Source organism: Pimephales promelas, chromosome 23 (genome assembly GCF_988280905.1).
Source record: "Pimephales promelas chromosome 23, fPimPro1.hap1.1, whole genome shotgun sequence".
NCBI classification, from domain to species: domain Eukaryota; kingdom Metazoa; phylum Chordata; class Actinopteri; order Cypriniformes; family Leuciscidae; genus Pimephales; species Pimephales promelas.
Genome location: NC_142791.1, coordinates 23666295 through 23680838, shown reverse-complemented (window position 1 = coordinate 23680838; position 14544 = coordinate 23666295). Strand labels below are relative to the sequence as shown.

Sequence of the window (14544 nt, the reverse complement as noted above, 5' to 3'; positions counted from 1 at the left end):
AATAGCATCATCGTCGCCAATAAAGAGGAATAGGACTAAACTATAAATACATTTTCCTCTCTCAAATCTACTAAATAAAATTTTAACAAGCATGACAATGCGCGTTTTATTTCAAGGTCACACCCCCTTCCCTTTCACGTGATTGTTTGTTATTTGTTTAGAATCGAAAATGACTTGGTATTGTAACGTTATGCATTTGAGGATCAAGAAAAACTTTCTGGGCCTGTCAAATTCATTGTTTTATTTATGTTTTATTTTAATTCTCATATTTAATGTGGCAATTATGCCTGCACCCAGTCGGAACTTTTTATGAGTGCACCAACATATGTGCATCACTCAAAATAGATCCCCCTGTGTACATGAGATATGAAATGACGCTTGTGGCCCAAAAACCTGAACTGAATGTTGGCCTTTTTTTTTTTTTTTTTTAGACGTTTCTGAACAACCTAATTGTCGATTAAATCTATTGTTTAACATGCATGATACGTTGCTACGTAATTGTAGCAACGTATCGATCCGGTGGATCGCTACCGGTGTAGCGATCCTTTTACAGTAATCACAAATGGCTTTGATTGGTCCATCCTCGCCAACGCTGTAAAAAGTAACAGAAATCACATGTGAACACCACATCCTTCGCTGTGGTTATGACACTATTAACTTCAAAATGTATTATGAGAAACGTACTTTCTTTAAAGAAGTTTCATTTCAAAATAGAAAGTGAAGGATTGAAACACAATACTTATTATCTATGACTATCGAGAGACCAATTAAAGAGAAATTTCGGGCCACTAACGCGCGCACTTGAATAATTTTTTTTTTTGTGACTCACACGTTCCCTCAGTCTTGTGAAAGTGCAGAGGGTTGGATTACATCTGATCTGTAGTGGTAGATGAGGTAGTTAAAATTGTCTGAAGGGGGATCTAAAGTGTTTACTCTAGTCTAGACTATGATCCCATTAAAACGCAGGAAAGTATCTCTAACTGTCAGCCAACAGAATGACATCTGTAAATTTCCCCATGTTTCTATATTCATCTTGGAGAGAAAGATGGGAACATCTAGAAGAGCATTTCTTACACGACTAGGACGGAGCAAAGGATTTCTTATTAAAGAAACCTATAGGTATGTTTACATTACGAACCGTCGTCAATTTATCATGCTAATGCCACTTAATTTTGATAAAACACGAGTTATTAATCTATTATACAGATAAAATTGATTTAAATAATACATACTTTTGTGCATTTCTATAGTGAGTAGAAATATACAAACAATGTAACTTAATTTAACTAAGTTTAGATATATAATATACATTTTCAGTGTATAAAATGGGTGTTTAGAAATGTTTTTAAAGTTTAGGATGGGTCCTTGGCATCTTAAAGATGGAAAATCCCTGCCATGAAAGATAACTTTTGGTGTAGCCCAGTTTGTTTTCTTCTACAGTTCCTCCATCACACATATTGTATCAGAAAACAACAGTGGAGATGAAGTGCAGGCCTGGCTGGACAATCAAACAGGACCAGACACTTCCAGTTCTGTCCATTTATTAGACATCAGGTGGTTTACGGAGAGCATGGAGGCAGGACATCCCGTTACTGTTCAGGACAGACACACATTACAGGTACAAGAGCAGATCTCACTTGCTGGAACTGCTTTTATAGACACATTACGTTAAAAAGAGCAAATTAACTAAGTATGTAAATGTGTTGCAGGTTAACCCAAAACCCAACCTAGGCCCAGCTGCAATGCTGGTGAAAAGTTATGCCTGTCAAAGACGAACACCTTTGAAACACCACAATTCATTTCTAACAGTGAGTTATTTGATGTCTCAACTGCTTTCTGTTTATTCACTGCCATTGAACTAAAGATGAGCAGTTATTCGACACTCTGTCCTGTAGGAAGCTCTTGAAATCTTGTCTCAAAATGCCGAATTTAATGACAATGAAGGACGGAGCGTCGCTTTTAGACGGGCAGCTTCAGTCCTGAAGGCACTTCCCCATCGTGTGAAGAACATGGAGGATCTGAGATCTTTGCCCTGCTTGGGTGACCATTCACAGAGGGTTATTAAGGTGACAATTATGCTTTCCTGTAGCCTTAAGGGATAGATAGACACAAAAAAGTTGTTCCAAACCTGTATAAAATTTGTTCTGCTGAAGAAAAACCATTGCCTTTGTCGCTTTGGATACCAGTGTCTGCTAAATGCATAAATGTAAACTTCTCTCAAAAATCCATAGTCAAGATATATCTGTTAAGAAGCTTATTTCACCATTCAGGAGATTTTAGAAGATGGATCATCAAGAGAAGTGGAGTCAACAAGACAATCGGATCAATTTCAGGCCATGAAGGTGATGATGGGTATATGTTCAAAAATAGCATTCTGAATATTGGCATCTGCCATTATAAATGAAATGCCTGACTTTTTTTACCATTAGTTTGTGAATTATGAAGTCGCAACCTTTTCTGCAGGCACTAACTGGTATTTTTGGGGTGGGTGTGCGGACGGCAGATCGCTGGTTTAGAGAGGGATTGCGATCTCCTGATGATTTGTTATGCACAGGACAACAGTTGAACCGTGCACAGCAAGCAGGTACTGCATTTCAATATGCTACATTTTTGTAATTATATTCATAAATATAGAAATATATTTATCAAACAACCTATATAGTGTGTATATATATATGTGCGTGTGTGTGTGTGTCTCGAACAACATTTGATTGATCATATGTACACTCTGGCCACTTTATTAGGTAAGTTTTAGAACTGAAAACATCCTTGTTAGTCCAATAAAAGCTTTTCAGCAAATGACTCGTTCCCCCAAGTGCATCGACGAGTGAGTTGAAACTCATGATAATACGCTAAACTGTTATCCACTCACAGCAGTGGGCGTTTACTTCCTAGTCTTCAATGCGAGACGCCCATAAAAACCGAGCGTTTCTGAGCTGGGCTCAAAACTAGGGTGAAAAATAGCCTATTACTCATTCATTTTGATGTTTTGGAATGCAAAAACCAAGCGAACGTCATAAGCTGACCTCAGACAACAATATAATAAAATTTAAAAAGCCAGTTCATGACCCCTTTAACAGTTAAAACTGAAATGGACGATCTAGAATTTGAAATGACATCTAACCTCATCACTTTCAGGAGTCCAGTATTACGCTGACCTCCAGAAACCCGTCACTAAGGCGGAGGCTGATGTCATCAGTGATATCGTAGAGAAAGCTGTGCACGCTGTGCTGCCCGGAGCGGAGATCAGGCTCATGGGAGGGTTCAGAAGGTCAGATACTGTATCTTCAAAGCATTTTTCTGAGTATACTGTATGTATTCAGGTTAAAGGGATAGTTCGTTTTGAAATGAATTGTTGGTATGTTTTAGTTTACCTCAAGGGCATCCAAGATGTAGGTGTCTTTGTTTCCACAGTATTTTCAATTTTGGCATTTTTAGGTCAAACCGTTCTTGTCTGTCTTGTCTGGAGGTCTATGGTCACCACCTCAAAGAGCATGCACAGAGAAGTCCAAATTAAACATGATTTAATGACTCGTAAATGTAAGTACACAATGATGGCCTAAGACACGAAACGAGCAGTTTGTGTGAGAAAACGAACAGTATTTATATCGTTTTAGCTCTTGTTACCACAGCCACGTCCAAGTGATCTGAGGGCACGGGGGCGCATTGTGGCTGTGGTTACAAGAGGTAAAAATGATATAAATACTGTTCGTTTTCTCACACAAACCAATTGTTTCGTGTCTTAGGCCATTGATGTGAAATTACATTTATGAGTCATTAAATCATGTTTAATTTGGACTTCTCTGTGCATGCTCTTTGAGGTGGTGACCATAGACCTACATTATATGACTGACAGACAAGAACGGTTTGACCTAAAAATATCAAAATTGAAACTACTGCGGAAACAAAGACACCTACATCTAGGATGCCCTTGAGGTAAGATAAAACATACCAAAAACTGATTTCAAAGTGAACTATCCCTTTAGGTTTGATGTACTACATATACAACTTTATAAATAGAGCTGTGTGATTAATATATTTTACATTTTGCGACTATATAAACATTAAACAATCAAGCAGTTGAGATTCGCTGTATATATTTCAGGGGGAAAGAAGTCGGTCATGATGTGGACTTTCTCATAACACATCCAGAAGAAGGAAAAGAGGAAGGACTGATGCCTAAAATCACAAATTGGCTGGAGGAGCAGGTACTTGTGAAGTTCTTTTGAATAGTTGGATGATCAAATCCATTCGTTGTGTCTGTTTGGTGTTGTAAATTCATTTCACTCATGCAATATCTTTACAAAGTAGCATGTATTTTTCATCAGGGTTTACTGCTGTATCAGAAGACGACCAGAAACTCTTACCTGGAAAAAATGGACGGTCCAGGTAGAGCTCCTCATAACATGGATCGCTTTGAGAGATGCTTTTCCATATTTAAGCTTCAGACAGGAAGTGAAACTGAAGGAGCCAGTGGGTCAGGCTGGAGAGCTGTACGAGTAGATCTTGTGGTCAGTCCCTACAGCCAGTTTGCCTTCGCTACGCTCGGATGGACCGGGTCTAAGGTGTGGAGCTTCCTCACTTCTAAAGGATTAAATTGTTTCCAAAATTCCACTATTATTTATTTCTATTATGTTTTGTTTGTTTTTAGTTAGTTTTATTGGTTGAGTAGTTTTAAACACTTACTAAATACTTGAATCATTAAACACATTTAGTAATTTTCATAGTCAGATCACTGATTATTGATTGAAATCAAAATTGATCAAATACACACAATATATACTGTATATATGAAGAGTTCAGATGCAAAAGCCTCTAAATGCCATTTGAAATTTTCTTCTTTAATGATGATTTTTATCAAACTTGTATATTTAAGTTCAGTAATTTAAGTGAAATTACTGAACTTAAATATACAAGTTTGATAAAAGATCCTTATTAAAGAAGAAAATTTCAAATGGCATTTAGAGGCTTTTGCATCTGAACTCTTCATATATATATATATATATACACACATTCTATGTTTTTGACATTTTTATTATTTTTTGTCATCTCTATATAGTATAGAGTTTATACATTTTCAGTTTTGGTTATTGGTTATAACATTTCAGTTTTGGTTATTTTAGTACATAAAGTTAAACTAAATGAAAATACGAAATGTTGCTAGCTGAAATAAAGTTTAAGTTTTTATTTCAGTTTACGTTGGTAACAAAAGGTATCATAGGTGGATTAATGTGAATGTTTAACGGAGTCGTCACACCTGACTTCCTCCTCTCGCAGTGTTTGAGGTCAGTGATGTTCACTCATGATGGGCTGTTTGTTCTGCAGCTGTTTGAGAGGGAGTTGAGGCGGTGGGCTGGGCAAGAGAAGCACATGTCTCTGAGCAGTCACGCTCTGTACGACAGCAAACAGGTGAGCAAATCGGCATGTGTCTACTAAAAGTACATCGGTAACTCTTTACAATAAGGTTCATTAGTTAACATGAACTAATAATGAAATGAAGTTATACAGCATTTATTAATCTTTGTTCATGTTAATTTCAACATTTACTAATATTTTATTAAAATCTGGTTAACATTAGTTTATGCACTGTGAACTAACATGAACAAACAATCAGCAGCTTTATTTTTATTTACTACCATTAACAAAGATGAACAAATACGGTAACAAATGTATTGCTCATGGTTAGTTCAATATTGTTAACTAATGAAGCCTTTTATTGTAAAGTGTTACCAATACATCAATAGTTATAGTATGTTAAAGTGCCCCTATTATGCTTTTTAGGATATTAACTGTTATGTAGCGTGTAATATAGGTGGTAGTAAATGTCTGAGTTATGGAGTGCAATAGAGTGCCGAAGTTATGACGTCACTTTGTAGGCCAAAACGCAGAAGTGAGTTAGCATTTTAGCACTCCTGGTTCCCTCGCTCTAAAGTCTATGGGATTTTTGAATGGGTTTTTGCTAAATCGCCTGAAATAAGATCTGTGGTGAACAAAGCCTTTAAATATTTTCACGTTTTGATCTATGACATAGAACACACAGTTATAACCTGCTTGTGTTTTTTAAAAACTTTATAGGCTTAAAATGTATACATTTTGTATTAACTTGTAAAGATTATCTTGATAGACAAAACGTGTAAGGGTCACAACTCTTTGTTAAACACAGGTCTAATTTTTTGCGATTTTCCAAAAGTCTATGAGGAAAATGCATAGTTTTTAGATCGAGGGAACCCATGTGATCATGCTAACTTCCGAGTTGTCCTACAAAGTGATGTCGTCACTTGGGCAATCTATTGTCTCCCCGAAACAATTCTGAACTGCCTGAAATATGTCGTCAGTAATTCCAGTCTTACTTCTTGCATGAACCTATGTAGGTTTGTAAAAGATTTGCATAATGCCAGACTATGGTCTCGACTGGCTGCTGACGAACAAAGTCTGCTTTGACCCTCAAACACTGCAGTTGTAGCTGGGACTGGAAGAGTCTGGTTTGTGTTGTTGTCATGTAGAGAAGATGCTGTTTTCTGTGCTGTGAATACACATAAATACAGATATGGTGATGGGCATTTTGCTTCCGACACATAAGGTGCTCACTTAAGATGGCGAAATACCCTGTGAAGTCCACTTCGCAGTCCACTTACGGTCGAATGGAACGAAAAGAGCTGATACTGCACTGTATATTAGGAGAAAAGTGTTTCTTTTTTTACCTTGGATGCATGTAAACCTACGGCAGGAGACTCCAAAAGTAAATTAGGAGTCTTTAAAAGAGCAGATAGGGGCACTTTAACATATTCTGTGTTGCTGATAACTTACTCACCCCCATGTCATCCAAGATGTCCACGTCTTTCTTTCATCAGTCGAAAAGAAATTAAGGATTTTCAAGGATTTTCTCCATATAATGGACTTCATTGGGAACCAAACGGTTCAAGGTCCAAATGAGAGTTTCAGTGCAAACTGCAAACTTTTCAAAGGGCTTTAAACGACACCAGACGATGAATAAGGGTCTTATCTAGGACCCTTCGAGTCATGACTCAAAAAAAGATTTGTTCATTTTGATAAACGAGTTTGAACAGGAGAGTCACGAATACAATTTTTTTTTTTAAATGACCGATCTTTTCGCTAGATAAGACCCTTATTCATCGCCTGGTGTCGTTTAAAGCCCTTTGAAGCGGCACTGTCTTTTGGACCTTGAACCGTTTGGTTCCCATTGAAGTCCATTATATGGAGAAAAATCCTGGAATGTTTATCAAAAACCTTAATTCCTTTTCGACTGAAGAAAGAAAGACGTGGACATCTTGGATGAAATGGGGGTGAGTAAATTATCAGCAAAAGTTTTCTTTTAAATTTAACTACTCCTTTAAATACTTTTTGGCCTATATATTGTATAATATATGTACAAATTTGGATGTATATATTTTATTCATTTAGCAGACGCTTTTATCCAAAGCGACTTACAAATGAGAACAATAGAAGCAGTTAAATTAACAACATGCAAGTTCCTTCCCAGTTTAATCTAACACAGTACGTGTGGGTTTTTTATATTCATTTGAATTTTTTTAGATAATAGATATAGAATAGAAGATAAGGTGTTAGTATTAATGAATCAAGTGTTGTCGAAAAGCAGTGAAAATGGGCAGGACAGTCCACCAGCAGGGAACAGACCTTTTTCTGGTATAAAACATTTAGGTTTTATAAGTCAACATTAAATGTTTAACTGTAAAATACTCAACACCTTGCTAAAAAGAGCTACATTTACATCTCTCTCTGTAAAATTGTACAGAATCTATACCTCAGAGCAAAGACGGAAGAGGAGATCTTTGCCTACCTGGGTCTGGAGTTTATTCCTCCGTCCGAGCGCAACGCCTGAATGCAGTCTCCAATTATCACGACTAACGTGCCAGTGCTTCCATCACAGAGACGTATATACTTTTGACTTTAGCTGCCAGGTTTGATCAGATCACATTTCACACGGAAACGTTTATATTGGATCGCATCGGATATCTGCCAGTAATTTGATCAGTTTTCTCTGTGCTTTGCACTATAGTTTTGACGTGGTTCTTTGTTAATAAGGTAATGAGAAATAGCCACTCTTTTATCAGACACTTGAATGTTTAAAAGATGTTGCTCTTATTTTATACATTTTAATTAAATATTTTAATTAAAACTGAAAATGTGTCAGTATATATTATTTCAATGTTAGCGCTGCATTCATTTGACATTGTCTTTTGGATAAATGACCATCGGTGGTAATTTTGATTTTATCGTCTTCGTCTTAGCTGCTGATGTGATTGTCTACAATTTATAAATAGTTTAATTTTGATAAAGTTGCATATACTAATGTTCTACTGACATTTACAGAGATGTATGGAGGCTCTCGGAGGATATTTGATGCATGTACTCATCATATATGCAGATGTGTTTGTGGTTAGATGATGCCTGACATTATTCTAACCTCCTTTTTGTGCACCTGGTTCATTTTGACCCGCTTTTCCCAACCGCCAAACATATATTTTAAAACATTTTCTACTGGGGGGGGGGGGGGGACAGCATAACGTAACTAAAAAAATAAACACATTATATTCAACAGCCATTTTGTTTTTCTGTCATTGCAACCTACTTAAAGGTGCCCTCTGGGATAAAAAAAAAATCAAATCATACGCCATATTCCATACCAAATGGGGGCAGTATACCTCCAGAAAAATACCTCCGCGGCCGCGCGCATTCATGTCTTCAAACAACACGGGCGAGCGCTGTTGTCTCCCTCGTGCATATAGACCCTTTTACAGTTGGTAAACATGGTGACGTTTTTTTGTGGGCGGAGCTTAGGTGGAGGCAGAAAGATCCATCTGGCCGCTTCACTAACGCTAGTTAGTAGGGCTGGGTATTGACACAAATTTCACAATTCGATTCGATTCCGATTCGATTCAATATTGATTATTTTGGATATCAGTTACAATAAATGGCAAATTTTCTCAAGGAAATCAAATCTCTTAAATGCTGTAAACTATGGGAGTAAACTATGAAATATAAACATTTAAATGGTGGCTGTCATAAAAACTTGCCAGATTTATTCAAATATGCATTAAATATTGAAGAACATTAAGATTATAATGCGTAATATGGTGTATATATTTAGCTGACTAACGAGTTTATGTGGGTTTTCTGAGGTAAATATGGCGATACATGACATTGATTACAAGCTGTTTAACTGACGTCTTTCCACGGTTGAAACGCAGATTGAGCGAATCAATGTGACATGATACGGATTTCGATAAGTTGTACTCTATCTTTAACACACTTTCAGAAGCTCATTCATGTTTATTTCGCGCTGTGACTGGTATTATTAAGCCGGAAGAGAGATCAGCGCTGCTGCTTTTCCAGAGCGATCTCGATCTCACGCCACAGCGACAAAACACTATTTATGTTTTTGAATTTCTAAAGAAAATGGACGTAATTTGAAAATTGAGACTTTGTTTCATATCAATAGTAACAAAGGACAAAGATTATTGCGATTTTTTGGATGCGTACAGCCGCGATACAATGATCGCATTCATTCAAATGAAACAGGATGACTAATCGATTCTTGAGATTTAAGAATCGATATCGGTTCGTAAAAAAGAGCATCGATTAATATCGAGAAATCGATATTTATTACCCAGCCCTACTAGTTAGCAAGGATTGTTAGCTTGTTTTTTAATAATGACTGGAGAAAATACGATATTATCTTTTAATGTGTAAGGTCACTCAGTGTCCAGGGGGCTGTTTCATAAAAGTCGCTTAGAAAAGCGGGGATTAAAGTCCAAAACCTGACTTGAATGAGCCGAGCTAAACATCCGCGCTTAAATTGGTTCCATAACAGTAAGTTGAGGATCATATGATCTTACTAATTTGAGTCAGATTTAAATAGTCTAGATAATTGCGCGCGCACGCCATTCTTTAAAAGTCCTGAAAAGTCGAGCATGGGTCAATCGATTTACTGTGGGCTACCATGGCAACAAAAGGAAAAGATAGAGCAGCGATGTTCACGGCAACGGAACAGCGTTTGCTATTGGAAACATAATGAAGAATTTAAAGATGTCATCACCAAAAAAAGTCAATACAGCGGCAAGAGAGAAAGTTTGGCAGGAAATTGCTGATCGTCTCAATAGCGGTGTAAACTATTTAAAATACTTAAACATTTAATGTGTGTCACAATACATTGCAAAATTTGTGTGTGAATAACAGTAACGTTAATTGCTTTAACGCAGCAGCAACTTAAGTGAAGGAAAAAGAACCTGGCAGCAGGTGAAAATAAAATATACAAATATAGTTCTGAATGGTAAGTAAATCTAATAGTATGTAGATATGTAATCAATGCCAGCTTGAAGTTACAACTATTATTCAGGTTTTTTTTTTTTTTTTTTTTTCTTTATTGAAGCGACCAAAAAGAAGACTGAGTTTGTTGGCACTGGGGGAAGGCATCATCTAAAATGATATCACGTAGTATAAGGAGTGAGTATATAAAAGGGGTGTGTGTGTGTGTGTGCGTTTTATTATCATTATTCCTTCATGACTAACTGATTTCCTCCTTCCTTAGGCATTGTAGGCCTAAGTACATCATATCACTAATGTCATGTGGTACTTGTGTTATTGTAATGGTGCATTTTCGTAAAAAATAAATAAATTCTATCAAGATTCTGTATGCTTTATGGATCCACCAGACATCATGTTGCCTGTGAGTATGAGACCTTTTTAAATCCGTTATGTAAGCTAATGAGTTTAACTGAGTTTAATCAGTGGTCACAGGGAGAAGGCCCATCAGTTGAGGAGGATGAGGAGACTGTGTCTGTATGTTCAAGGAGGGGGTACTCACAGGTTCCATCCATGCTATACTGTATTGGATATTAAAAAGTGTACTTGTGTGATAAAATGATCATAATGTGTTTTCAGGATGCTGACACTGTTCTAGAGCCCTCTCAGTCTGGGACCACAAATGAAAACAATGTGACAAGAGTAATGAAATAACTTAAATGTTGCTGCATAACCCAGAAAACATAAAAGGAGAGTATAAACGATACTGCCTTAAACAAATGGAAGCAACTGATATCGACATCCAGTATAAAAAAACTAAAGATGAGGAAGTTGGAGCTGGAAATTCAACAGCTACAGAAAAATGCAAGTTGAACTACCATTTTTTTTTAAAAGGAAAAAAAAAAAAACATTATCTTTTTGATCATTCACAACATTTATTTGTGTGTTTTCACCCCTAACAGGCAGATTCACTCTGAATAAAGACAAATCACATTAAATACTTTGACTTCTGTGTGTTTGTTCAACTAAGGAGAAAGTTGAGGGGCCAGTGGAAAATTTTAAAGGCTACACAGTAGAGCCAGACCGATATATCGGCCGATATTAGGCATTTTCCAAAATATCGGTATCGGCAGTTATAATGGCCGATAAATGAATATTTAAAAAATAAAAATAAAAACAGATGAAACATGCTTCAATCATCTCTCCTTGGCCTGTTATATTGAAAATGTATGTTTTACAATTTGCAGTATGATGTTATCTATTGCTAAATTATGGCTCATCATAGACTAGCTAACCACAAAGCAAGCTAATGCCAATATCATCAGTGGAAGACCGCTAACGTTAACATTAATGAGCTATGAACTTTTTCTGGCTAAATAAAGTAATGATTACTGTATTTATAACTAGCATATCTCTAGTTACAATCCCTGCATTGTAAAATGTAAGTTATACTTGTGAGGAGTGAACATTTAGACATAGAGAAAAAGTATCAAATGTATCTTGTGCAGAAAAGTTAGTTTTTCTTTTACACACTTGTGAAATCCAACAATATTTAATAAAAAAAAATATCGGCCGATATATCGGAATATCGGATTTTAAAACCCAAAAATATTTGTATCGGTATCGGCCTTCAAAATCCTTTATCGGTCGGGCTCTACTACACAGTCAAGGTTTAGACCATATTAAACATAATAATTATTTGCATATGTGTGGGCTTGGTAATCTACAAATATATGCAATCCCATCTCTTGAGAACCTATATCGTTCATACAGGTAGCTGTCATTTAATAACAATGGGTCTGACCTGTCTCTGAAAGTTCTCTGTCTTTGAAATGCCCTCCGCAAGACTATAGCTCCCTCATCCAACACCTCATCTATGAAAGGACACGCCATGGTTAAGTTTGGAAACGAGTTCAGCTCCCTATTTATATACTTCATTAATTACCAAACTCATTAAACAAACTCACCAATTAAATACACAAGTTTTGAACATTTCTTAGTGCATTTATACCTTATAATTTCTTACATTTATTAGTAAAGTACATTTCCTTATTTATTTAAAAAAAAAATTGCATTAATAGTGGTTAAGTAAAATAAAATGACATCGAAAAACCAGCAGGTGAGTATAAATTGTATGCTCGTTAAGCCTGAACTCAGATTTAGCCTGACAGTTAGCCTGCCCCGGACCACCAGGCTAGTTTCCCAGCATAAGTTTCCAGGGTAACTGAGTTTAAACTATTTTAAGTTTGCTTTATGAAACAGAATTCACCGACAATAAGTTTGACTAACCAAAATAAGCCTGGCTTATTTTCTAATCTTGTTTTATGGAACAACCCTCAGGACCGCGATTGTTACTTCCAAAAGTTATTTTTAACGGACAGAACCAGATTGGCCGACCCGTAGCCGCCTACTCGCTCATTCAATGCATGGACGATCTGACAGGATTAACGTACGTTACCTCGGTTGAGTGGCCTGACTTCTACACCTACCTTATAGAGAAACCAATCGTAAAGAGAAACTGAGGGCATATAAATCTTTAGATGCCTATATGGTCCTATACAAGACTTGTGTGTACGATCTGCAGTTCTGCCGAGCCAGCGCCGAGACCACGACAATGTAAAGAGGTACATTACAGTGAATGATGTGAATATTTTCTAGAAATAAAAGTTCCAGATACCGCATATTCATTTTTCATCAATTCTTGCACCAAACAACACATCAAGATGGCATTTAATAATAGTAACAATTATTTAAGCTTCTTATTATGTAGCCGAATCTGTGCTGGTTTGTATTGGCCGCCTCCAGTTTTCACTTTGTTTTGCCTCCAGCTAGCGCCGTGACGTAACCGTGACGTCGGCGCAAAAGGGGTCTATTAATCAAATCAATTGACACCAAAATATTCCTTCTTAATCTTCTTTCTTTGTTGACAAAATTTTATATACATAAATGCAAATTTTCAGGTCAGATACCACTTTTCAATGTTTTACTTATTGAAATACAACACTTTGGGACTATCTTAGTATCTTTGACTCTTGTAACAAGAAGGCTTTAAAAACTGTTGAAATATGCAAGTATTTTAATCTTTTCCTTATGTATTCTTTTTTTCTCTGATTAGTTATACCCTGTCTTGTAGTCTTTTTTTGTTGTTTTTTTTTCTTTCCTGTCCATTTGTTCTATATTGTGATTGTCTTTGAAATTGTTACAATAAAAAAAAAAAAAAAATCAATTGACACGATAGTAAAAGGTTGGAAGACCGCAGTTTCATGTGGATCATTTGGAGATTTTCAGAGATTAGAGACTAAATGAACAACATCTCAATACTAAATTATAAAGGCTGTCTCATAGACAAGCCGGTGCATTTCGACGATATGGGAAATTAAAGCCCAGGCATTTCTAGTTTATGGTATTCGTTTTGTTCATGTTACATTTTTATCATTAGTTTGAATTAATTTGACAGACAGCATTCCCTGATGTGGACCAAGCTAGCGTGTTTCAGAGCTGCCAACTCTCACGAATTCACCGTGAGACACACAACTTTTCACAGACTCTCACGCCACATCCATTTTGTCATGAACAGAAAATGACACAGAGACCGATCTCAGCTCTCAGATTCTGTTCATTTTATTACGCAATTCAAACAATAAATGAAGTTTTGGCGCTTGTAAATGTTAGACGACAGATCCCTAGCGCACGTGAACCGATCATCTCTACTAGCTAATGGTAAAAGAACACGAACACTGTTGAAAGATATTTTACAACTTACCAAAATGTGTTCCTCATGCATAATATCGACCAATCATTTTTTTAACTCATCCCTGAACTGAAATGTAGTAGTGGGCTGTATTTCCACATGACTGACATCAGGTTCAAGTACACACAAGCCGGCGGGACTTACTCGTGGTTACTGCAGTTTGGCTGGTGGTAATGTTGCCCGCCCGCATACCGCCTCACATGGCCGAAACTGGTATTACGACACCTGACGGGCCGGGGCTAGTAATTTAGCATGCTAATTTAGGTTTATATCTCGGCAGCACAATAACTTGTCAGTTTTTTAATGACATCATTGCACTTATTTCTTCTCATTCTTTTGATGTGTGTAGCTCATTTTTTGGATGTTTTTACCTCAATTATCCCATATGGCATCTTTAAAGTAAAAGTACAATTTACGTGAAATGATGTCAACTTTAAAACTCACCAGATCCTTTGTGAATCTTGTTGAACCTTCATGAAGGCTGAGTTCAATAGTGCCACTTATATACT

General features: G+C 36.6%; 1 protein-coding gene across 1 annotated transcript; it reads left to right on the top strand.

The window, feature by feature from the left end:
• The first annotated feature begins 416 nt into the window (after positions 1–416).
• Positions 417–11244, top strand: polm (polymerase (DNA directed), mu). The gene is made up of 11 exons (XM_039675634.2): positions 417–1119; positions 1441–1618; positions 1710–1808; positions 1896–2066; positions 2271–2342; positions 2464–2584; positions 3139–3271; positions 4106–4208; positions 4329–4565; positions 5326–5409; positions 7775–11244. Exons 1-11 carry the CDS (start codon positions 947–949, stop codon positions 7859–7861), a joined length of 1458 nt encoding a protein of 485 aa, XP_039531568.2. The 5' UTR covers positions 417–946; the 3' UTR covers positions 7862–11244.
• The last annotated feature ends 3300 nt before the right edge of the window (positions 11245–14544 follow it).

Coding starts and splice junctions, on each gene's coding strand:
- polm (XM_039675634.2), top strand. CDS start 947: ATGATCCCATTAAAACGCAGGAAAGTATCTCTAACTGTCAGCCAACAG. Junction 1,120..1,440: donor CTTATTAAAGAAACCTATAG/GTATGTTTACAT, acceptor TTTCTTCTACAG/TTCCTCCATCACACATATTG. Junction 3,272..4,105: donor CTCATGGGAGGGTTCAGAAG/GTCAGATACTGT, acceptor TATATATTTCAG/GGGGAAAGAAGTCGGTCATG.